This window comes from Habropoda laboriosa, unplaced genomic scaffold (assembly GCF_001263275.1).
Source record: "Habropoda laboriosa isolate 0110345459 unplaced genomic scaffold, ASM126327v1 scaffold357, whole genome shotgun sequence".
In the NCBI taxonomy this organism is placed as follows: Eukaryota; Metazoa; Arthropoda; class Insecta; order Hymenoptera; family Apidae; genus Habropoda; species Habropoda laboriosa.
In genome coordinates, this window is record NW_017100478.1 from 254987 (window position 1) to 281195 (window position 26209).

The 26209-nt window shown below is 37.6% G+C and overlaps 1 protein-coding gene across 1 annotated transcript in view; it reads right to left on the reverse strand.

Moving 5' to 3' along the window:
- Positions 1–26209, reverse strand: part of LOC108575994 — a gene marked incomplete at its 5' end in the record, with an annotated part of 58828 nt that overhangs the window by 29268 nt on the left and 3351 nt on the right. The window contains 2 exons of the mRNA XM_017938933.1: positions 2014–3139; positions 23092–23103. Of these exons, the coding sequence (XP_017794422.1) occupies positions 2014–3139; positions 23092–23103 (1138 nt within the window). The remainder of the gene's footprint in view (positions 1–2013; positions 3140–23091; positions 23104–26209) is intronic.

Here is a 26209-nt window from a genome sequence, read left to right on the forward strand (position 1 = left end):
CTGTAAAAAATTTTCAGATTTATTTTAAAGGAACGATAATTTCTGAAAAAGATGATACTTTTGAAATCTATCGCTAAACTATAGTTAAATTTGGCAAATATTATTTCGAGCACATAGATGTCACGTTAAAATTTGTTCATTAAAATAAAAACTTCCTCTACTTCTGCAGTGAAACTGTTCAAATTTATTTTCTTGCAATATTCTCAAGTTTCAAGGTTTCTTTTTTAATGTTACGTGTATTTGGTATTATTCTTTCAAAGTGACGTTACATGGGAATAATTGAAAGCGACTATTCGATTACATTGCACAGAGACGGCTCGATATCTCGAAGCCATTCGCTACGTTAATGGACTTACACCAATGCAACTATATGCGCCCTGTAGAGCTTATGGCACTCGGTAGAAATTATCAAGCAATGCCATCGATGTTGGTACTATTAGCTCGACGCACGACGTCGTTAACTAAGCAATTAATAACAGCGGAAGAATTACGTTTGATCATGACTAAGAGTACTATCTGAAACCATACCGCAACGTTGAAATAATAACATTGACGACGAGTATAAAAAGAGCTGCAAAAATTAACAGATAAAAAACATGGAATTTTTAGTAGAAAATTAAAATTGGCTTTTTCATTTAAACGGCCAAAGAAAAATGAATAAAAGTGGATAAAGTTAAATAAAGATAACGAAAAACTTGATTATTCAAGGTAATTAAAGTTGATACAAGAAATGAAAATGAAATGTAAAGCGAGACTATATTTAACGTTGTACATTTTTCTGTCCAATTTATTCCAGACTTGCAATCAAAACAGAGATCTAAATTGAGAACGAGTAATAAAGATAAATTTGTAAAAATTGCAATTTTAAAAGAATATAAAGAAATTGTTAAAGTTGGATATTTCTGACTTCCCTGAAATTAAACTCGGGACCAAGCACTTGCAGCTTATCGTGTTAAAAAGAAACATACGGAGGGGAATTTCTTCGACAACTTAAATTAGGTACTCGTAAAAGTGTTCAGAGCTTCCTGTCTGTAAGGAAAGTTAAGATTACTGAATTTATGATAGCATTGTGTAATATACCTACGCGACGTGATTCATAACTGAAATTATGTCACAAAGAAAAATAAAAGCAGTAAACAAAAAGTTCAAGAAACTATCAGGATTATTAAAATTACATAACATTGCTGAATCGCCATAAATGAAATTTCTACAACAAAAAATTTCTATATCACACACTTTCAGTTTAAAGTAAAGAAAAATCAAATTCTCCAAGTTTTTCAAAATTAAAAAAAAAAAAAAGATTCACTCCCATCAACACTTATTTCCATATGAAACACTTTCACTTCCAAGTAAACCAAAAATCAAATCCCTCAATGTCTTGAAAGCTCCATACAAAAAGAGAAAAGATTCATATTTCCATATCACATACCTTCACTCTCCATTGAAATAAAAAAAAATTAAATCCTCAATCTCCTAAAAAATAGAAAAAGGATTCATATTTTTATACCAAACACTTTCACTTCCAATTTCTACAATCTTCAATTTAAAAAAGGAAGATTCGTACTTCTATACTGAACACTTTCATTTCCAACTGAAACCAAAAAATATCCAATCTCCCAATTCCCTCAAAACTCCAAATGAAAGAGGAATATTCACATTTCTATGACACACTTTCACTCCCAATTAATATTATAAAATTCAAATCCCCAATTTCGTCAAAACTCCAGGTAAAAGAAGAATAATCACATTTCCATTCGAAATACTTTCACTCTCGATTAAAATCAAAAACACTCAACTTTTTCAATCTCCACGAACCTCCAAATCAAAGGAAAGAAAAAAAAAAGAAAGATCTGCACACATTACCGTTCGAAACCTCACGCAAACTTCCATTCACCCGGCATACAGTCTACTTCCGGTTGCACAACCTAGTCCCCCCTCTCTACCCAACAACACACTCCACCAGAAACTTTTATTTTTAACCAAGCAACGCGCTTGTTGCAACACGTAACGCACCTTTCCACCGACGATGCTCAGCCCCAAGCTAGTTTTCGGCTCCCTGAAGATCTCCACCAGCCTCTCTGGTCCCCAGTGCTTGGACCAGCTCATGTTCCCATCATGATCCCGATGCGTGACCGTCATGTCTGCCCGTTCTGCGTCGACGAACACCAGAGTAGGAAGCTTCGTAGGCGAGGCACAGCCCGACGAGCCTGAGCTCTCTGTCCTCTTAGCTGCTTGCAACTGGCTACTCCCTTGTGCCTCTAGAAGCTCGTCATCGCTGCACTGGATCGCCTTGGACTCCTGGTACGTTTGAACCTCAACCTCCCTCTTTGTACTTCGATACGGCCTCTCCTGATCCGATAACTGAGCTACGCTGTCGTTAGACTTATCAGGACTCGTCGAAAGATCCCCGGGAATACACTGAATGCTCTTCGACTCCTTCACGTAGCTCTTCTCTGATCTGGATGGGCTGTCAAACGAATCCTCGAAGTTTGAAGTCCTTGATAGACTACCTAAATCGTCCAAACAACACTGGACACTCTTGCTCTCTCCTTGAGTCTGTGTCTGGACCTCTCTACGAGGACTCTGATAAAGTTTTCTCGCTAAATGCAGAGGACTGTGTTTGTAGATCTCTGAGGGACTAACGATGCTTTGTTCTGGACTGCACTGAGTACTCTTCGTCTCTTGTTCAGTCTGTGTTTCAGCGTCGCGTTTCTCTTTTGGCGAGTACTGGGTCTCCTTGAAGCTACGCTCCGCTTCCTCGACGCTTCTGTCCAACTGTTCGCTCGACCAGTTGTCTGGTCCTGATTTTAAAAGATTCTCTAACGATGTGGAGAGCAACAGATGCTCTGCAGACGGTTGACTCTCTAGAGTTTGGCTCTGATACTCGAGAGAATGTTCTTTGCTGATCAAACTGCTGTCCTCTTCTGATCGAAACAGGACTGTCTCCTCCAGTAGTGGACGCCTTTGCTCCCAAAGTGTCCTGTCATAATCTCGAGTCTCTGGTATTCCCTCTGGCTCCTCTCGCTCCTCGTCTCTGTGGAGTCGCTTCCGGTCGTCACGTGGTAAAGCCTCGAGGACCTTTCTCGAAGGAAGCTCGACTTCCTGGTCCGCGACTAGCCTCGAACCAGCCTCTGGGTCCCTTGGCCTTCGAGAAGAAGGAAACACGAGTGAGAAAAAGAATAATGAGGAAAAATAGTGGCGTGGAGGGAGGGAAGGTCTAATGAAGCGACTGCTTCTGGCTGCTTAATGAGCGAGGGCTTCTTGCTCGCCACGAGAAACCGGAGGAATTCGTTAAAGCGTGAAACACAAGGGTCTTCTTCGTGGTGACCCATTAATTCCGCGGCTGTGGGCTGAGTGAATGGATTGTACGGTCGACTGGAGGAATGGAATGCAGGATTTTACTTAATGGTTTTAAGTGGATGTTGCGTGGTTATCGGCAGTGGGGCGGGGGTGGGTGCAATGATTCGATGTTGTATTAACCGTAAGAAATGCAAAGAAAGGTGAAAAGAATACCCAGATATTTTTGAAGCACGTTTAGTTTTTTTTTTCATGAAATAACTTCTGTGGGTCGCCAGTGATTTGTTTTTGTATCAGAAAGTACTTAATTGTGATTAACCCTGAATTATAAATTTTTGAGACATTGTGCCCCATGTAATTAAAATAATATTTCGATTTTTTGTTACTAACATTAATTGTTTATTTTAAGTTCAAAACAAATTAACAAATACACATTTATTGAATCTAATGGTATATTTAATGCAAAAATATAAAAGGAAAAGTATATATTATGGAAAATAGGTATAGGATACTGTATTCCACATATTAGTGTTCTATGGCTGCAGGCAAATAAATTAGATATGTTCGTATTTTTTTCCATTTCAAATTAAAGTAAACCTTCAAACAGCTTGGACTTCCTATGGTTAACTGTGGGAGTGAGAGGGGAATAAGTAGTGAAAAAGAGTGAAAGAAAATGGATACACAGTGTAATTCACATAACGTGAAAATTGACATGTAACACATGAAAACTGATATACAGGGTGTATAAAGCAAAATATGCAAGGCAAATTATTTCTTTTTTACATTGTTTACACGTAGGCTTTTGAACGTCACCTTGATTATTTTAAAAGGAAGACCCTGTATTTCATTTTTTTTTTTTCACACAGCTAATAATTTATGAGTAATTTCAAGTCATCGAGTTAGGTGTATCACCCTGTATAATAGAGTAATGGAGAGATGAATGAGAATCGAGTTAATTGGGAGCAACGTGTCTGTTGATGCATGTTTGTACAGTCTGTTCTGCAAAATGTAGAATGTGATTTGTTGCGTACATGTGCGGTCTTTGCGAATTTTATCAGTCTGCTATTCATATTTCACACGCCTAATTAACAACCTTATCGTTATTACAGTTTAAATAGTGGAGACTATTTAAGTAACTGAAGGAACTTTTCAGAAATCTTTTACTGTAATTTCAAACAATTGCAAGATAATATTAAACATTTGAAAATATGTCGTAATAAAATATTAACAAACAAGATGTAAGTCTTCACATTCTATACAAATGTTTGATTATTTCACTGAATATTTTGAAATAGAGAACACACGAAATGATTATTGTTTCCTTGGTTGCACGACTTGAGGAGTATGTTTCCGCTTCAGACAGCAAATTGTGGTAATGAGTTGTATAAATAGGATTGGATAAGTATAGTGGACGAGGAAAAAAGTATGCAAAAGATTTGCATACTGAGTTTGTATATCAGAATTTTATTACTGTGAGAAAATCTGTGTTTACCTGGCTAATGAGAAAATTACTCTTTCCTGTTGATTCATTAATTAGTAGAATAGTTTGAATAATTAAGAAAGAAAATTAATGCGATGTCAGATGAATTTTCCATTGTAATTCGTTAATAAATCATTATTTGTGATTTGTACCATAAACAGAAAGAAAAGAATGTATAATCTCTTCGGTAGTTACATCTAAATAAACAATAGTTCCTTGATCATCACATATACTGACATTCTGATTAAATTATCATTTCCATTAATTTGGTCAGTATTGTTTTTAATTAATGGTACATATATTTTTACACAAATTGTCAGTAAAACTGAATATTTTAGTATTCAATTATTTGGTCGGTATTAATTTGTTTTCTGATTAACAAAATTTAAATTTTTTTTAAAGTTAGGTTACGTTAGGATGTTTTATTATACACACTGACTACCTATTCGAAATACCGATTAAAAATTGTTTTAAATACCGACACAATAAATAGCAGCCTTAAATTATTTGTACAGTTAATTAGAAGTTAATTGAATACATTTTGGAATAGTGATATTCAATTTTTTGAAAGAAACAGTTATCAAAAATATAAAAGAAAGATATAAATGAATTTACATAATAAAGCGACATTTTGCAATTGCTGCTTAACCTTCTATGACAACAATGTAAAAGTTCTCCTCGGTATTACACAAAAATTGCACGACTACTACATATTGTACAAAGTGTATGCAAATGAGGCGATAAAGCTTTCCAAAGGGGGGAAAAAGTGTAACAAAATTTATGGATTAATAAAGATACAGGTTTACGTTCAGGGAATATTCTCGACCGAAGTTCTATTAAAAAGTTTCGTTAGCTGGCTGGTCTTTTTCTCCCCTCATAAATCATTGAACATGTTCGAACAGTTGTCTCTCACGTCGCTAACTACTTTTCAAATATTTTAAAGCTGGATCAGGTAATTATTGTCGGAAATAAACTTTGTTACGCAATACGCAACTTCATCTGTAACTAAATTCCTCTTAGCTCCCTTAAATTGCTCCGAAATTATCGAACTTTTCAGATATTATGCAGGGTGTCCCAGTTTCTTCCTATCAAACTTTGTCATTTGAAGCTTTACTAAAAAGTTATAAGAATAATACGAATTACTACAATACAGGACAAGAATGGCACTGACAGAAGTTACGTTCAACACCTTCAATTATCTCGGATCGTAAACGCGACTCGCATAAACAGACTAGATGTAGGTAAGTACTTCTACATATCGCTGATCTATACCTACTTTACATTATAACTGCACATCTAATACTATTTCTATCGTATTTCGTATTTTCGTTGTAACTTACGATCTACGTTCATATAACATTTCTTTCTCACTTATACCCATAGAATATACTGATAAAGTTTCATCGGAAGAAACTAGGACACCCTGTACACCAGCTAGAAACTTTCGGCATCGTACCAAATATTATTAAGTTTCACTATATTCTATTCTTTTAAAATAGTCTAATTATTTTCTCTAACTGCTGGTACCGGAACATTTTTATGTGTAATTCAAATGGTTTCGAAGGGTGAATAAGAAGGAAGACAAATTTTTTTTGATGAAAGAAATGAGAGAAAATTTTCGAGTCACTTTAAGGTTGTATGTTTAAATGCACATCGATATCTGCTCCAACATACAGATAAGAAATATAAAAAAATTTGTCTTCCATATTATTCATCCTTTGACATCATTTAAATTCCTACCAGCACAGCTAGAGAAGATAAGACCCACCCTGTATATCGTTTTATTACATTATTACGTTTTTATATTTAATTATCTCGATCAGATAGTTAATACGGCTAATATATGTCCACCTTTTTCCTCACCGTTGTTAACACCATTGTATTGTATTATTTTTTCTTCTGCAGTTATTATACTTTGTATGTCACACGTGTAAAGAATTTACACCCCATTAAATAAACAAATAAATAAATATTGAATCCATAAAGAAGCACGTAATCGGCGAAATGAGAAATTCTATCGACACGTCCAGTCATTCAAACGTCGCCTCATTAAATCTGGCGTGGTTTTAAAGCCGTTGCTGCCGTGTCGTAAATTCGCGACAAAAGAGCCGCGCGACTACTCGAATAATTCCTCGTTACGACGTCTTCCTACGACTTCGAACAGCCGATTCACACGAATACGACCGCTTAAATGTCGTCACGGATGTAACGTAGCGGTCGCGTTTCTGCCGCTTATAATAATTCTTATATAATGGCATCTCGATGCATTGGACGCGCTCTAACAACAACATTAGGTCGTCGTATGAGCTTTCCTCCGCCTGAGTTGATCGTCGATACTTGGCGAGGATCTTGGAACTTTGGAAAAAAAAGTCGAGAAATATCCTCGTTGATACAACGCCGTGATAAATGAAGCGAGGAGAAAAGAAAGACGATGTCACCGGTAGTTTGCGTGAAAAGTGGACGGGTCTTAGGTTATGGCCGCCCGTTATCGTTAATAATGCGTGTTGTGCTTATCGGTCTTTTAAAATGGCAGTCATTTGCCGTGAAAAATAAAGGAGAACAGAGCCATTGTGTTTTCCTTTTTTCATTTTCGCGACGAATCACTTTATTCTCCTACGGTTATTTTTGATACGTGAAGAATTACGATTTGAAGAGATTTTCCCGAATGAAATTTCGACTCTTAATTCCCGACAAAATCCTTTACACTTGAACGCGCAGAATTAACTCGTTTAAGGCACAGAATGCATCGTATTTAACGCTTGAAGTTTACAGTACAAGTACTTTATTTATAGCGTAGTGTCGTAAAGTTTGTCTCCGATAAATTTCAAGCATACTTTTTCCCTTAGCAGCTGTTAACTTAGTTTTCAAATAAAAAGGGTTACTCTGTTTTCTTGAAATATACGTAACGAAAATTGAACAAACGAAATCACAAATGAAACGTGCAAATGGTTCTTTTTATTTTTAAGAAGCTATTCGACGAATTGAATCAATTAAGCGTTGAAAATTGCTACGAAAATACAGATTTATTTCTGTCTACCTTGACAATTATTATCTTGTAAAGCACGAGACGGTAGAACTGCAAGGAAACGTGTTTATTTTCAGACGAATTAAAAGCATTCCCGCAATCCAAATTTCTCGACGATCGATTTATCGATGACGGTCAGTCATCGTCGAGAAATATCGCTGTGGATTTTTTTTTATATTGCGAAAATTACATCACCAACGAGGCGAGCTTATTTTTGCATACGTTTCATTTGTTTCCTTGTTGGTGATTTCAATCGTAAAAAAAAGAGCAGCTAGAAATTCAGAGAGACGTAAAATTTAGCGATTTCAAAGGGAATTTAAGCGGAGTACAAACATTAAAGTTAATATAAAAAGAACAGAGCAGAAAATGTTTTGGAAAATTTTGAAGTGTGAATACAATTTAATATTGAATTATTTCAATACTGAAATAGTTTAATATTAAATTGCCTATACTTTCAAAGAATACCCGAAAATTGCATCAATGGTCAATTATAGTTTCTATAACGACTCAGCAAGCTAAAACTAATCAAGCTGCGAAACAACTATCGCTCACCCTTTACCTATAGCTTTCAGAACAGCTTGAAATTCTCCTTCGAACAAGCGTAATTTAAATATCGAGCCAGAATAACCTCTATCAGGTCGAACGCGGAAGAAGCGACGCGCGAGAACTCTTACAAAAGTATTGCCGTGGCTTTCCGCTTATCCAATCATTATTTCACCTAATAATAAGACTTCAACGCATTTCCTTGTAAACTTTTTCGAAGCAATCGATAAAAACTACTTTAGTCAACTTTAATCGATAAATTAAAAACTACGATAAAGTATTGTGAAAATATGAATTAGACAATGTTTTTTACATCTTCACGGTCTTAATCTTTCTTTCTCCTTGAAAATTTTTGTACGCCTGCGAGAATTTTGGAAATTAGAGAAATAACTATTTTTCATGCTTCGGAAAATATAGATCGAGTTGCCGATAAAATGAAATGTCTTGAATGTTTATGAGTTCGTAAAGATCTTAGGAATTTTGATAAATTTAAAGATGCTTAAACTTTGATAATTTACAGCGCAGCAGGGCCGATAAGACTTTGTTTTTACGTCTAGTGTAAATCATTCGCAGGTTTCTTTTATATCTACTGAAACATAAGCGAATATTCGAGATTTATCGAAAATTTTCAGATTTTAAACCTTTGAAATACTTTATAGATGATAGGAGAAAATAAAAATTTCCATAAATAATATTTTTCGAAGAAATTTGCAATTCGAAAGGATTCATTGCACAATTTTAATAAATAATTCCATCTTTAAAAATGCAACATCAGGTTTTTAGACTATCGAAATTTCCAAAACCACTTTGAATACATTGTCAGTCAAAGGTTAGAATCATTATAGAAGGTGCTTAGGAAGTTTCAGAAAGATAGATAAAGATCTTAAATTAGTACAAAGAATTCAAGAATGCCAAATTCTGTAAGAACAAGATAAATTGTTACTGAAACGAATGAACAAATATGCTAATCGAAACAACACAAATAATTGATTAGAAATATATGAAATAATGGAAGTTTAGGATAATTATTAATTACACATTGCAAGGTACACAGAGGCTTCTCAAAACAAGGATAAAAGTTTCAAATTACATTAAAAAACTCTGTAATACTAAAATTTGCAGAAACACAGTAAATTGTCAACAATTGATTGGAAATATATGGCATAATGGAAATTTAGTGAAATTACACATTGCCAGGAATACAAGAAGTCTTCGAACCAAGGATAAAAATTTCAAATAACTTTGAAGAGCAAACAAAGTAAAAACAAAGTAAATGGTCAATACTGTCTGCGCCATTAATACCAAATATATGAGAGATCGAAAATTTCGAAACACTATACATTGCAATGTACACCAAAATTTCCAGCTAAGTAGTTAAAGAACTGAAATTACCACGGCGAGCTCTACAATACTAAAATTTATAGGAACAACGTAAACTGGCAATATTGCTTGCACCAGTAATTCCAAATAAACAAAAGAACAAAAGATTCAGAACCACTGTACATCATTATACACGCCGGAATTTTCATAAAAAAGAGTTGAAAACAACAAAAACCTGAAAAATATCTGCAATATTAATTCTAAATATCCACGAAAACCAGCAAAAAGTCGAATTACAAACCCTGCCAGCAAATGATTCCAAACGTTCACCTTCCCACAACAAACAGCACAGAATAACCAAAAATTCACAATAACACACTTCGAGCTAAATGTTCAAGTCTCGAAAACTCCAAAGAAGAAGAAGAAAAAACAAAGATTATTACGACCAACAAAAAAAAAAAAGGAAAAAGAAAAGAACGAGCTACCTCTCAGGTTCCTCCGCGAAGCCAAGGTGTTCACTGTCGCTGCGTCACTGCAAACTGGCTTACTCTGATCTAATAAACAACACGCTCCGCTCCGCGTGTACTACGCTCGAGAACGTGGCGGTGCACGCGCGCACCCACACTACTGAAACAGCTACCACACCGAGCTGTCTCTTCTTTTTCGAGCTATCTCCACAGCGTATCACGTCGATAACAAGAAAGACAGACAGAGAGAAACAGAGAGAGAGAGAGAGAGAGAGAGAGAAAAAGTACAGCAGAGTCGAGGCAGTCAGAATCGCGACTAATCGCGAGCAACCACCTCCAGGAGCGTTCTCCTGCGAATGCATGCACACGCACGCCCGGCACACTGTGGCCTGTGTGCGCGCGCGAGTCCACGCGAGTTACGGAGCTTTGCAATCGCGTGGGAGGAAGTAGCGACGAGTTTCGTTGCCGCAGAGCTTCCCGTCTCTCTTTCCTCCGCGAACACTCTTCCCGTCTCGTTTCAACGCGCGTCCGTCTCTACTGGGTGCTCCGAAAGGAGGGTCGAATGATTTAGGGAGGCACTATGTGCGTGAGGAACGTGAAACAACCCCTGTTACAAACGAATTGTTCTCCGCTTTTGGTATGATTCGTGTTATATTAGATTGGTGCAAATGGAATGTCGCTTTTTCTACGGTCACGTTGAAATTGATGCGTCGATACCGTGATGTAAATGTGACTAATGTGTACAGGGTGTCCCGTAAAGAGTGTAACACCCGGAAATGGGGTGTTGCTGGGGTGACTCTGAACAACTTTTTCCTTTACCAAAATGTTGGTTGAAGCTTCGTTTTTGAATTATTAACGAAAAACACTGGCCAATCACAGCGCGCGTAGAGTCCGCGCTCAGGGGTGAAGAACAGAGGCTATTTTCAGACCTTCGCTATTTTCTTCACGATTCTGACTAATTGCAGTTTTTTCAAAAATTTATACAAACGTCAGAATGACGGCAAAAACCCATTTCGTTAAGCCTTATAAAAATAGCGGTGCAAAGTGAAATTTTTTTAACAGCGATCGATAACCGAGAAGTCACGCGTACGCGTCGTTCACGATAGCGCGCGGGTGAATCTCCGTTCGCACGTCCCTGAGCGCGGGCTCTACGTGCGCTCTGATTGGCCGGTGTTTTTCGTTAATAATTCAAAAATGAAGCTTCAAAGAACATTTTGGTAAAGGAAAAAGTTGTTCAGAGTCACCTCAGGAACCCCCCATTTCCGGGTGTTCGAGGAGTTACGGGACACCCTGTATATGAAGGATATTCAATAAGTAAAGAAAAAATATCTGAACAAGAAGCAAGATACTTTCGAAATCATAAGTTATCAATTTAAAAGAGCTGTTTGACAACTGTTTCAGTATACAGGGTGTTTAGCATTACGGTCGCTACAATATCTTTTAAATTTGTTTTATTAAGAACGAAAACATGTCCTGGATATTTCGAGCTAACCAGAATTTTTCTTGGATAAGTTTATATGTATCGAAAATAAATTTAAACAAGCCTACCACGCGTGATGCGATGCAACTGAACTGGGAGACAAAATACTTCAATGCAGGTTGTGCGGTGTAACAGTCGCCACAATTTTTCAAACACTTCCGGTAATCTGACAAAAAGTGTTGTAAATAAAAATAAATCGATGCTTGATCGTCAACAAATTGCAAAAAAAATAAGAATCTTCCAATACAAAATCGAGATCACCTTCACTTTTTTAAATGGCACTATATAATTTTTTCTACGCGTTGTTGTTTAAGACAAATTTAGTAATGTGGGACAAAGGTATTTCAGTTCGATGCACTGTTGAGAAAATCATTTTTAATGTAACGAGGATCCTTAGGAACGCGTAAGTCAAACATTAACGTTACTCAACAATGCTTTATCACTGAATGTAAACAATAAACAGACTTGTCGTAGACTTCTTTTTCGTGGTATGCAATCGTATTACATACCTGCTATTGAACACCATGTAAGTGCTCAAATAATCTTGTCTAATTGCCGCAGGTACAAAACTAACAAGTTCAAGAAACATTTAGCAAAAATACGATTACGAAGTATGGTTGAATCTGTGACAAATCTGTTTACTGTTTACATTCAGTGATAAAGCATTCCTGAATAACATTGATTGAGTTTGACTTACTTAATTATTTTCTCAATAAGTTATTTCATTTGTCTCAATGTCACTTACAATACCGCACAGAAAAAATTACATGCTGCTATTTTAAAAAAATTAAGGTGACCACCGTTTCTCATGGAAAGAACGAAAAGATTTTTGCAATTTCTTTACGATCGAGGACTGAATAATTTTTGTTTGTAACATTTCTTTATCAGACTACTGAACACCATGTACATGAAAGAACTTGTTTTAATAAAAATTTTTTAAGTTAGGAAACATTAAGCATAGAGGCTCGGTCACATCGGACTTACAGGTCCTGTATCACGCTCTGTCAAATTTCTTTTCGTTCGACTCTACTTTTGTGGAGTCGAGAATCACAGCAACGAAGAAGTGAAAACAAATGTGCAAAACTAGCTCGGATTTCAAAACGTACAATTCTTTACTGCTGGCGTAAAAAAACTAGTAAAGTGATGGGGCAAGTGTGTAATTGTAGCAGGAGATTTATCGATAAATAGGTAAATTGTAAGATTCATACAACATAAAATGCAGCCAAAGGATGTACAAAATAATAACTGCAACATTCAAAGATCAACTTTTTGCATTCGGAAGATTATTAACATTTTATTCGAATGTTCCATATTCAACGAGTTCGTTCCAAAATACTCCGGAATATACTATATAAATTTCTCTATTTTCACACTTCTGACATAAAGATGTGTTTGTTACATAAAAAAATTGAAAAAAGTAGGACGAAATGGAATTCTGTCATGTTGACTCAAGTGAAATGCTTCTTCAACATTTGTATTAAATTTTGTACGATTGTCAATATTTATACGCAACAGTCAAGAAGAAGGAATTTGCTATAGTACACGTGTACATATTCATAGATGGACACGTACACAGGAACGTGTATTGGGATATTCGCATAATTTATTTATATAAGTTTAAACTTGGAAAACTGCGGTAAAAATTGCTGAAAATATAAATTTAGAGAAGGTTAAGTAAATGTTAGGATATTTTAACGTTGGTGAGCAAAGTTCAAGATTGGTGACTTTCAATTGGAAAATGAGCTTTCACCTTTAAAAAAATGTACCTTTAGATGAAGTTCACTTAACTAATTTTCAAATAAAAACTACCTTAATTTGCTAATTATTTGCTTTCAAAATAACCCTTTCAGGCAATAATCCCAAAGAAACTTAAGCAAACAGCCAAATACACAATTTTTCATTCTACATGTACGATACTCGAATTCGCAATTCGAACGTATTTCGAATGAGAGCTGAGCGTCGGTGCGCTCACAACAAATTAATGCCGTAAGGGCGATATTCTAATAGTTGATGTGAGATGGTGAAAAAACGGCACTAGAAATTGAGCTACTCTATTGACGAATGTATAATTGATGTTTAGTTAACTGTACAGAGAGTGATGTGTTGTAGTACTCTTGTAATGCTAATGTCTGTTTCGCTGGTGTGTTAGTGTATATACAGGGTGTCCCGTAACTCCTCGAACATCCGGAAATGGGGGGTTGCTGGGGTGACTCTGAACAACTTTTTCCTTTTCCAAAATCCAGTTTGAAGCTTCGTTTTCGAGTTATTAACGAAAAACACTGGCCAATTACAGCGCGAGTAGAGCCCGCGCTCAGGGGCGGAGAACAAACGGCGCGTCGTGCAACAATGTGCAAATTTTTGCGACAACAAAGTTGCAAACCCAGAACGCGTTTGCAAGTAGAGCCCGCGCTCAGGGGCGGAGAACAGAGGCTCATCCGCACGCGATCAAACAAATGCGTCCGGCTTCGACGGAACTGGGTCAGTGTGTCGATCCTGACCTATCCGAAACATCTGATGTTACGACCGGATCGGTGAACTCACATGATCGTTTCTCGCCAAACGTCGCGCGGTCCGCGGATAACAAAAGAAGAGACAAAGTTGCAAGCGCGATCTCTCCGTTATGCAACTTTGTTGCCACGAGTCGCTCCCGACAATTGCACAATGTTGCAAAACGGCGCGTCGTGCAACAATGTGCAAATTTTCGCGACAACAAAGTTGCAAACCCAGAACGCGTTTGCAACATTGTGCGATTTTCGGGAGCGACTCCCGGCGACAAAGTTGCAAAGAGGGTATCGCGCTTGCAACTTTGTTGTCGGGAGTCGATCCCGAAAAAAGCACAATGTTGCAAAACGACGCGTCGTGCAACAATGTGCAAATTTTTGCGACAACAAAGTTGCAAACCCAGAACGCGTTTGCAACATTGTGCAATTTTCGGGAGCGATTCGCGGCAACAAAGTTGCAAACCCGGTACGCGTTTGCAACAATGTGCGATTTTCGGGAGTGAATAACAATAGCGATAATAATACGAGTTAACGATGTTACAAGCGAGAACAACGCTTGTAACGATGTTATATTCAAGTGTAGTGCTTGTAATAATGTTTGCGTTCGAAATAACGCTTCTGATAATGTTGCAATCAGAAATAGAGATTCCAACAATGTTTGCTTTCAAATATAACGCTTCAAGCAATTTTGCGTTCAAAAGTAACGCGTACAACAATGTTTTGCATTCGAAATAGTGCTTCCATCGATGTTGCATTCGAGAATAGAGACTGCAACAATGTGTGCATTCAAGTTTCAAAGATGAGCAGTGAAAGAAAAGTATCTTGCTACTTAAAAATCACCGTTCAACGATATAAGAGTTCTTTTCCTGCTACTGCAACCGTGTCCCACACCTCGATCAATTTGCAACCTCAACTTTCACGGGAACGAAGGCAAAAAAGACGTCGTTATACATGCTCAACATTTTTCTCCACCCCTGCAGATAACCCTTCTATGTAGCTGAAGGAGTTGCCTTTGAGACGCGTATAGTTACTTGCATGAGAATTTAGTAGAAAGCTATGAAATTATTGCAAAAACGTAAAGATACATGACGGTTTTTGGTATCGTTCCCGACATCACATACTAAAATTGTTAATAACTAGTTATTAAACGGGTCTAACGTGCTAAAAATTATACAGGGAAGTTGCTGAAGGTCCATACTTCATTCTTCAACTCTAAAAGTTCACAAATTCGTCGTAAATAATGAGTTATTAATTATTATTTGTGTTAGTACTACACTCGTCGTATACAAGCGTAAAGGTTTTCCGTCATTTTCACGAATATGCATGATTAATTTTGCACGTTCAAGCATGTAGAATATGAAATATGTTATACATTGTTGTATGCAGTACTTTGTACGCAAAACATTGCCACAAGCATTTACTTGAGCACTTGTGTTCAAATGAAAAAGTGCTAAGCCACATTTTCAACTTATTCATCTATGGATAATGCGGCTTGTACGAAAGCATCTGTATGGAACATATATGCATTAACCGTGTTCCTTATTAAAATAAGGAGCGATTCGCAGCAACAAAGTTGCACAACAGAGAGATCGCGCTTGCAACTTTGTCTCTTCTTTTGGTATATGTTTCCGCTGACCGCGCGACGTTTGGTGAGAAACGATCATGTGAGTTCACCGATCCGGTCGTAACATCAGATGTTTCGGATAGGTCAGGATCGACACACTGACCCAGTTCCGTCGAAGCAGATTAATTCGTGGACGAATGGGTAAGTTTTTCATAAGTAATAAAACACTTTATTCCTTTCGGATAACGAATAAAAGTGTCGAACACAGTTATTAAACGACTTTCTTGTTATTCATGAAAAAGAAAAAAAATACGTTTTGGAAACCGATATCAATTATAAAATTTCATCGAAATCTGTTGATGGAGAAACAAGCAACAGGCATCGAAAGATGTAAGAATCTGCAGATTTATTATAGTTTTACGCCGAAAGTCGTGATAGTGCGATTTTCATCATCTTTAACCGTTTGTAACTCATAGAAACATTAACCGATTTCGATGAAATTTTCACCGTGTGTATAATTGACATAGATCTACAAAACGTATTTTTTAGATTTTCATTCCGAGCTCAGATAAAAAAGTTGTAAAAACGACCTTCGCTATTTTCTTCGCGATTCAGACTAATTGCAGTTTTTTCAAAAATTTATACAAACGTCGGAATGACGGCCAAAAACCATTTCTCTAAGTCTTATAAAAACAGCAGTGCAAAGTCAAATTTTTTTGACAGCGATCGAGAACCGAGAAGTCACGCATACGCATTTGTTCGATCGCGCGCGGATGAGCCTCTGTTCTCCGCCCCTGAGCGCAGGCTCTACGCGCGCTGTAATTGGCCAGTGTTTTTCGTTAATAACTCGAAAACGAAGCTTCAAATTAGATTTTGGAAAAGGAAAAATTTGTTCAGAGTCACCCCAGCAACCCCCCATTTCCGGGTGTTCGAGGAGTTACGGGACACCCTGTATAAACTGTAGGTGTTTCCTGATTGGTAGTGTCGTGTGTCTGATTGGTCGACTGAAGATGTGCTTGTTGGGGGACCGAATTTGTTAACAATAAAATCGATCTCCAGTAACGGTATGTTTTATGAACGAATGCTATTGTTTCGTCGCGATGCTGAGTAGTCCATGGGGTGTCTATGGCGGTTCGATGGTTGTTCGAAACCCCGGTCCTTGCGGCCAAATGTGACTAACATGTTTATTACGACAATCCGCCAAACCGAGGCTTCGTTGAGACTCTGAGGTCGCAATATACCGCCCCTTGGAACTATTCGTTTAATGAATTAAAAATTACGAGAATGCAATGGTCTTTGAATTGTATGTCGACTGGTGTATGAATTCGTGGTTCTTTCATCGAAAATCATCTATTTTCGTATACATTGTCACTAATTGTAAATAAATAATTACATGCAACTGTGAATAATGTTAATCATCATTTTTAACGTTCATTTTTAAATTACTTTTTCCCTATTTCTCATCATTTTATTGTACAGTGAGAGGGTTGAAAAATTCGTCATTATCCTTCTTTCAAACCACCCCGTATAAAATCCCTCTCTGTGATTCTGTTTGCTTGCGGTTTCTTTCTCTATCTACCCTCTTGATAACGTCTTGCTTCTTCCTTTCGTGAGCAGCTATTCCTGCTCGCTCGTCCTTATATTCTCGCTCTCTCTGTCTCTCTCCCTCTCTCTCTTGCCGTATTTATATTCGCGGTCGGTTGCTGCAGCGACGCTGTCTACTCCTTTTAAACTCTGTCACTTTATGCTCTTCGCGTGTAACCGTTGTGACGTAAGGACGTTCTCAAGTGTTCTTTTCAGGCGTCCCTACCACGTGTTAGCTTTGTTAAATCTACTGCATTGTTCGGAGTTTTTAATCACTTTACCCGTCCCCAGTCTTAATTAATAGTAAAATAAGACACATGTTTAACATTGAAGATCTATCTAATCTCAAGCACCAACAAGTTCCGGCCAAGGATGGGCCCCCTCGTACGGTCGCCCTGATTTGCTGTTCTCCATCAGCGGAATTCTCGACCACAGTGGTCGAGGATTACAGCTCTCAAGGAGACCTCGCGTCAATCCAGGAAGTGGAGTAAAAAAAAAAATTTGGTAATATATGTAGTTCCAATATAATGCGTACCGCGGCACCTAACGAGAATGCTGGAAATCCAAAAGGTCCAGTGGCGAGTAATAAAATTAATCTTATAAATATTAATGATTTTAATTCAAATGTGGATGTACCAACTGTTCCGGCTAGCAACCGTTACAGTATGTTGTCCTTGTTTGAAAAATAAAACCAGGACACGGACGAGTTAAACCGTGCAAAACAAACCGCGTTCCCCATGGGCCAGGAAACCTTCTGGAACTCCGAGCGGATCAGGAGTAAACATTCCAACGGATAACAATGCCAACCTTGCGAGTGTCCCCTACGCTAATAACCCGATCAAGTCGGTGACTCACCCCGCAGCCATCCCCCTCTGCTCTACGTTTGCAATTTCAAGAGAGATATAGTCAAGTTTGCCAAGACTTGAATCGTGGCGGAATCGAATTATGGCAAAAATTTCATCCTAATGTTCCTCAAGAACAAGATGCGCCTCAATTTCTTCCTCATGCAGGACTATCTTCATTTCAAGGCTACGCTTCTGGAAGGAGATGAACATTTTCACGGACACAAAGGACAGTCCAAAATTCCCCTTGACGATCTCAAAGAAGAACCAAAACTTAACGGTCTCTAGTCCATGACGCGCTCTTATCTAAACCGCAGAATCAGCGCATCCAGTTCATATTGCCTATACAAAATCGCTTTCCCCCAAAACACAAAATTAAATTCGATTAAAAAGATCAACCATCTTTTTTGCCATCGAAAAGCTTCTGAAAGACTTCTTTACTGAGAAAACTTCTTACCTAAACGAGCTTTCACCTAATGCTCTCAGAATATTTCAGATGTCAGGGATTTAGCCACAGGTCGTAAAATTGCAACCTACCCTACCGTTGTAAAAATGTAGGGGACAGCATCCATTAAAGGACTGTGCAAAAACTCTGGACATCCCCTCCACGTGCGCGAATTATTCTGGCAAGCACACGGCCAATTTCTTTAAATTCCTGCGTTGAGTGAATATCTTGCTGCTCGCAATAGGCACAACCTGCCACCGCCACCACCACCAGCCCTCTCTACTGCTCATATGTACCAGCATCTACGTCGATGGGTGCTAGTGCGAGGCCTCGACCCTTGAACAGCTTTGTGCTGTCGGGGTCACGCTCATGATCATTTAACACAGTACATCAACATATTTGATCTGTGACCTTGCTCTTAGCACTATTGCACAAAGTTAAAGAGTACCCGGACTAAATCCAAGCAATTCAAGGCATTCTTACATATCATCCAGATTCTTATTTAAAATGGCTTTATCACCAATCTTTCTCTTCTGGAACGCGGGCTCTGTCACGAAGAAACGAGACGAACTAATTGTGGATCTGCAAAAATACAATATACATGTTGTCATCGTTACCGAAACCTGGCTTGTTCGAAAGATCTCTTTTAGTATCTCTGGATACAAAATCTTTCGGGGGCACCGGATTCGCGGCTCTAGAGAAGTAGTGGCCTTCGTCGTGCATGCGTCTGTTACGTGCAGGTAGGTCACTTTTGCATGCACGGCCGGGTTTAACGCCACCTTCGTACATATTTCCGCTCTTTTTTTGTACGTAGGCGACGTATATAATCCTTCTAGCAGCGAGCTATCTGACGCAGATCTTGATGCTATCACTGGCATTGGTCACCCGTTCGTAGTTGAGGGTGACTTCAACACAAGGCATTCCGGTTGGAACAACTTCATGGCAAACAAAAATGGCAAAGTTCTCTTCCAGCACGCCCTCCGCAGTCCACATAGGACAGTTCACTCTCAAAATTTCACATTCTTGGGGCGATATGGACAAAACCCATCGACGCTAGATATATTTCTTGTCAATTCTCACAGAGCTTTTGGATGAATTTGTCACCAGTCACAGCCCAATGCTTTCAAAAACTTCTACTAATACGTTGCACCCCCCTGAGTGGAAGCGTATTACTGATTGGAAAGACTTCAATAAAGTCTCTAAAAATTTTCACTTTACTTACAAACTTCTCCACCAAAGAGAAAATCGATACCCCTGCATAAATAGCAACTATGCGCCGTATTGAGGACTTGCCTTTGCAAGACCACCATATATTTCCCCACCAAGTAAGGGGTTGAATTACACAGCGACCCCTCAATTATGGGGTATATCCACACGAGGCGTAGGGCACGGAAAGCCTGGCAGAGCACGAGGATCTTTTATTTCCTGAGGTTATCAGGCATCTTACAGGGGAAGTCAATCACAGAGTTAGGGCTATGAAAAGGGATGCATGCAAGAAACGGATCACATCGTTAAACAAACCAGATCCAATCTTTTGGAGGAATTACAAACTCCTCGCTAACTGCAAAGGTCCTATTCCTCCCCTTAGGATTGGCACAGCAATTGTCCCCCTAACCCCAGGAGGTTCAAGTGGAAAACTTCATCGCTGACCTTTGTATAGAGGATCCCAGACTACTCTTTGAACTTTACATCTCGTTGCAAGCCATCCATAAAACTATCGAAAATCTTAAAGCAAAAATGGCATCTCTTTCATAATCAAGGCTGCGTCTGTCATGCCTTCAGCTTTATTACATATTCCGAGCTTCAATAATTCTCTCACATTCCCAAAATGATTGGAAAATAGCCAAGGTTATCCCTGTTCGCAAGCCAGGGAATCCGCGATGTGAAGTCAGCAGTTACAGACTAATCAGTTTTGCCCATTATGGGAAAAATCTTTGAGCGTTGCTTGTACTGTCGAATTGTCGAGCATCTCAGAGAGCATAATACTCTCATAAATCAGCAATTCAGGTTCAGAGCGCGCCATTCCACGGTGCATCGGCTGATAGGAGTAGTGCAGAAGATTACTCATCAGGTCAACGTTCACAGGTACACGACCATGGTCTTGCATGATCTCTCGAATGTGTTTGATTCCGCGTGGACAGACCCCGACAGTCAAGTTAACTCGTCATGGCCTCCCCACAATCTTTCTTAAATTAATCTGTTCATATCTGACAAACTGAAAAATCTTTGTTACCATAAATGGCACCAAATCTCTCAATATCTCATTTCTCCAAGTCTTGGACCGGTGAGATCTTCATTTCAAACCTGGGATCGATACTTTCTAAATTATAGGACAAGTGCACGCTGACCCTGTATGCGAATGATACGGCCCTAATAACCTCTTCATAGAAACCCAAGGAGCTCGTCACAAAGCTTCAATCCCAACTCGACGTCGTTTTTGAGTATTTCTCATTGTGGAAGTTAGCTGTACATCCTGGGAAAACCGAGGCTATTGTAATCCACTAATGCAAGGCATCTTTCACTGAAATAAATAAGACAGTTGGCCATTCCATGGTCTAAGGAAGTCAGGTACCTAAAACTGGTCTTTGACATTAAGCTCACCTGGGCCACTGTCGTCGAGGACAGGGAACCGAAAACCTTACATTTGCCCTGTCCTACAGTTAAAGAGAGATTCACGTATTCTGATTTACAAAATCTTTATTCACTCTGTCCTGACGTGTGGAGCCCAGCTCTGGGGAACTTAAGTCGAGACTGGGGCTTGTACGAGTCTCTCAAAATCGAATACTAAAGATAATCACTGGAAAACGTGTCTACTAGTTCTCTGTGGTTGACCAGATCGTCATTCAGGTTTTGTTATACTTTGCACGTGGTGTGCCGACGAGGTACTACACGAACGACCAGTTTCTTGGTTAAACACGAAGTACTATTGACAATTTTGTTTACAGGATATGTATAGTAAGGCGATACTCTGGTCTAGGTGAAGTACTAGGTGAGTTTCTTTTCTAAATATATCTCTCGACGGTTTAAATGTACAAGTATCTTTAGCGATGGTCCAAAAGTATCTGACGAAGCTTCTAATGGTATCTCCAGCGAAGGTTCAAAAGTATCTCTCCGCAATCTCTTCGACACAAAGACTCCGGTTGTGTTTTGAACAGCCTGATTAGCTTTTTACAATTTTCTCAACCACCGATCAATTTTCCCTGGTGCATTGAGATCTTCTCCCATTTCGCCCTTGACGTGCAATCTTCAGGGTTCACAATGACCGGAAAAAGTGTTCGTTGGACGGATGTGTGGGAATCTCGTGAAATCTACGGGAGGCCTGGATTTTATCACCGTAAAGTGGTCCACTGACGAAGCCATAGGTTCAGAGCTACTTTTAATTTGGCCATTTAGAGACTCCAGGATTTATGGAATGCCTAGTCCTAGCGTCTAGATTTGCAGGCAACGCAATAAACAGCTATTATTTATCCGAAACGAAAATAGTTGCCTGTAACGCGTAACCACTTGAGACGATGCCATAAATCCGGCTACAGAATGCGCCTAACAGTGTTCCACGACCTCTATCCACTCCGAAACGGGAGTAGAACTCATCCAAGATTACCTCCACCGTAGTGCAGCAACGTGTAACATCCAGGCTCGTGAAAATCCGTGAAACGTACGATTTAAATAAAATTCCCTACGAAATGAAGGCAAACCTCCCACTAACGCTTAGAGAGGATTCGTTTACAAACCCGTAAGTAATTTTAAAAAAACTTATGATTACCTAAACACTTCTGTAAATTTCCAAACTTCTCAAAAGTTATATTACCACGTTACACTCAAGCCTGGAGCCCCATCCTGTTTGCAACCTGGTGAGCATCAAGCTAATGGGGTCTTTTGCAACTTTCCCCCTGTAATCAAACTAATGTTCTCTTTACTACTTTAGGTTGGTAACGCCAGCTCCATACACTTCCGTTCCGTTCGTTGAGAGGGCGCAAGTTCTCAAGCACAGAAAATAACTCGGAGAAGAAAGAAGAAAAAAGCTGCAGTGACGCTGTCTACTCCTTTAACCCACTTTCGTAGCTCCTCCTGGCTGCTGTTTCCACTACCTGCTTCGGGAGGTCTTTGTGGCGTTTCGTTTTTGGTTTGTTGAGTCTTTTGTAAAATCGCGGGAACGCGATGAAAAGAGATTGCCGCGAGTTTTAGGGATCGTGGAGCATTGGAATATCATTGAAAGACAAATGACAAGTTTCACGAAGTAGCGTGCTATTTGATCGTTAGTTTCGTGAAATATAACTCCTTGCAGAAAATTTGTAAATTTAGGGACGAAGAGACAGAAATGAATAATTTAATTTTTTGGAGATAATTTTTAGAGGAAACTGGAAAGCAACAAATATTTTTTAAATCGTGAAATACCCACGAAGGGATTAAGTTTTGCATACAGTGTAATTACTATTTTCATTTTTCTCCTTCGTTTTATTTCAGCTTCTTTGCTGCACGCTTTTTTAATTTTTCTAAGCACAAGGACAGAATCCAGGCCTCCAAGCTAAAACCATTTATGTACTTATTTACACTTCTACTTTCCATGCTCCTTTGAATCTTTCTTTCCCATTTTCAATCTCTTGTGACTTCAAGCAGTTTTAATTTACAAAAAACAATCCTGAAACTCCTACTATTTAACTTCAATCATTCACAATTATTCTAAGTACCAATTATGAAAATTTGCAATATTCTTAAGTTTTTTAAAATTTGAAAATCAAAATTCAACTTAGTTGATTCACAAATAATACACCGTTAAATCATTTTTAAGCTTCAAAGCCTTGTAAATAAGTAAACGTGCATCGAATAAACTTCCAGACGCTCGAGCCTGCTAAGAAAAATAATTGATCAACAGGCCTATTTTAGTTCCCCAATGGTGAGAGAAAGAGAGAGAGAGAGAGAGAGAAAAAACAGAGAAAGGGGAGGTGGCTATAGAATTTTCGGGTCGCGAAACACTGTGTGGTATTCCAGACGACCTACATTTCCAACCAATTGTGCGCATTTCGCGGGGTTCCTACGGTCACTCGCGTAATCCAGCCAGCAGGCTGCACGGAAAATAACATTCTCCATTAATCGACATTCGAAGCCCTTTACATGATTATTCAGATCGCGGATAGACATTGGTCCGTCAAACTTCCTCCCGTAATTAGCTTTACTTAACTATCATAAATGTCTCTACATGCTCACTGACGAGTGGACGATTTAAATCGCAAAATAAAAATTTACATATTCGCAAGTGTAAATATTTATTGAACTAAAAGAATCGAAATGAACATAAATGTTCTTTGATTATATATCACATTAATTGATGTGGAAATGCAAATTACTCCTTCATAATTGCGGTGCAATTGTAGGTTTTTGGTATAGAAGTAGTATTGATGAATTTTGTTATTTCATGAGACTATATGTATTTTTATTCTAATTGAATATTGTTTCTTTTTTGAATATTGTTAAAGTTCAGAAAACTGATCTTTGTAAAATTGATTCGAATGTACTATTGTATTTTTGCAACAATTGTACCCGGTGCTGTAGTCGTAAAATCAGCAGAAGGTATACGGTATGTGGAATAAAAATTTTTGAAGATTTCTAAAGGTATATAAAAATATTTTTTTATTTGAACTATGTATAGTTATAGAAATCCAATCCAAATTCAATCAAAACCATAAAATTCATTAAAAACCTAGGAGTATTCTTAGGAACAAGATGCCTAAATACCATAGTTGGTTTATTTAAATAACCATACAAAATAAACCCTAATCATAAAGATAAAGATAAAATCAAGTTAATAGAAATATGTCTAGTAACAGTAAAAACATAAGGCAATAAACCAAACAAATTTAATAATATAATATAAAATAATAAACTAACGAAAACAATAATATTAGGTTGATACTTATTAGAAACTAATAAATTAAACTCATTATAAATCAATTTAACCAAAATTATTAAAATAATTCTAATACGAGAATAAATAAATCAATAAAATATAAAAGTCAAAATAAAAGGTAAATATTTAAAAGCAAATTGAAACAATGTAAAATATTTATGTGAATATTCAAAAATTTAATGTCTCAAAATTTTTCAAATTTTCAATAAGCTATTTGCTCAGATCGAACCACAGGGTATACGCCGTATACCCTCCACTACAGCCCTGATTGTACCTGTGTTGCATGTAATTGTATAAATTCTTAAGAATTTTTTAGAAAATTCGAAAATTTTATACATAAATTCTGTTTCACTGATTCGTTTATAAGAATGAATTATAATGTAAGCACACTGTTACTGAAACTTCAATTAGTACTGCGTTCTATACCGGGTGTCCCAGTTTTTTCCAATCAAACTTTATCAGTATCTTCTATGGGTATAAGTAAGGGAAAAGAAAAATACATAAACATAACTTCTTTGAAGCTTCGTTAAAAAGTTATAACAAAAATATGAAATAAGAAAGGAATGGTAAAGAACTTGCGGTTACTATGATACAAAACAAGAATGGCACTGGCAGAAGTTACATTCAACACTTTCAGCGTCACATATCACAGCTTACATAAACAGACTAGATGTAGATATCGCTGATCTATTCCTATTTTGTACCAGAACCGCACATTCGTATTATTGTTATAACTTTTTAATAAGTCATCGAACGAACTATGTCTATGTAACATTTTTTCTCTTATATATACCTACCCATCGAACATACTGACAAAGTTTTATCAGAAAAAACTGGGACACCCTGTATATGTTATAATGTATATACGAGAATACACGAATCCGTAAATAACATGTAATACGAATTTTGTTTAATAAATGAAGATGTACGACGTATAAAGTGTTAGTCTCTGACCAATCAACATTTACAAATTACGGTCAATTAAAGTTTCTCATACCAGTTACATGAGAATGGTATACTTACGACTACGGGCTAAGGTAAAGGTATCAGTAGTTGACCAATTTTTAGAGAAGCGTAAAAGATAAGGTTTTTATAAGTGATACACTTTTGAAAAAAATGCACCCGACATGCCAAGACCATCTATCGGTTAAATTTCAAAAGAATTACATGTGACGAGAAGTGTGCGTAGTAACAACGGACGTCTAAATCCATTAAGGTAAGTAATATGCCTCTACATTGCTATTTCCTTAACGTTTCTGTTAAGAACAGCTGTACGGTTCAGGCAAACAAATCCATACGTTGCGAACTCTTCGTGACTGAATTATTTACTTTTTACGTTCTCACAGCGTTTTATAAGTGATAAATGCAACATTTTTGTTATTCTAACCACAACAAGCAATAGTTTATTGGGGGGGTCAAATTCTGAATCTTGCTATTCTAATAGTTTTTAGAAGTTGACAGTCAGTCAGTTGACGGTCAATTATTGACGTGAGTCATTTAAATTTGTTTACGATTTATAATGTATCCATTTTGTATTTAACTTTGTTAGAAGTACAAAATATAGTTCAAAATTTTGTAGCATACTGCGGTTTAGTGGATGACCGCATGGTCAACTATTGACTGATCCACGGTCAATTATTGACTCCGTCCAGTGTCGACTTTTTTAAAATAACCATGTGTGTGATATTATAAACACCACCGGAAAATTAAAATGCATTTACTTAATTATTTATTTTAGAAATTTCCATGGAAATGT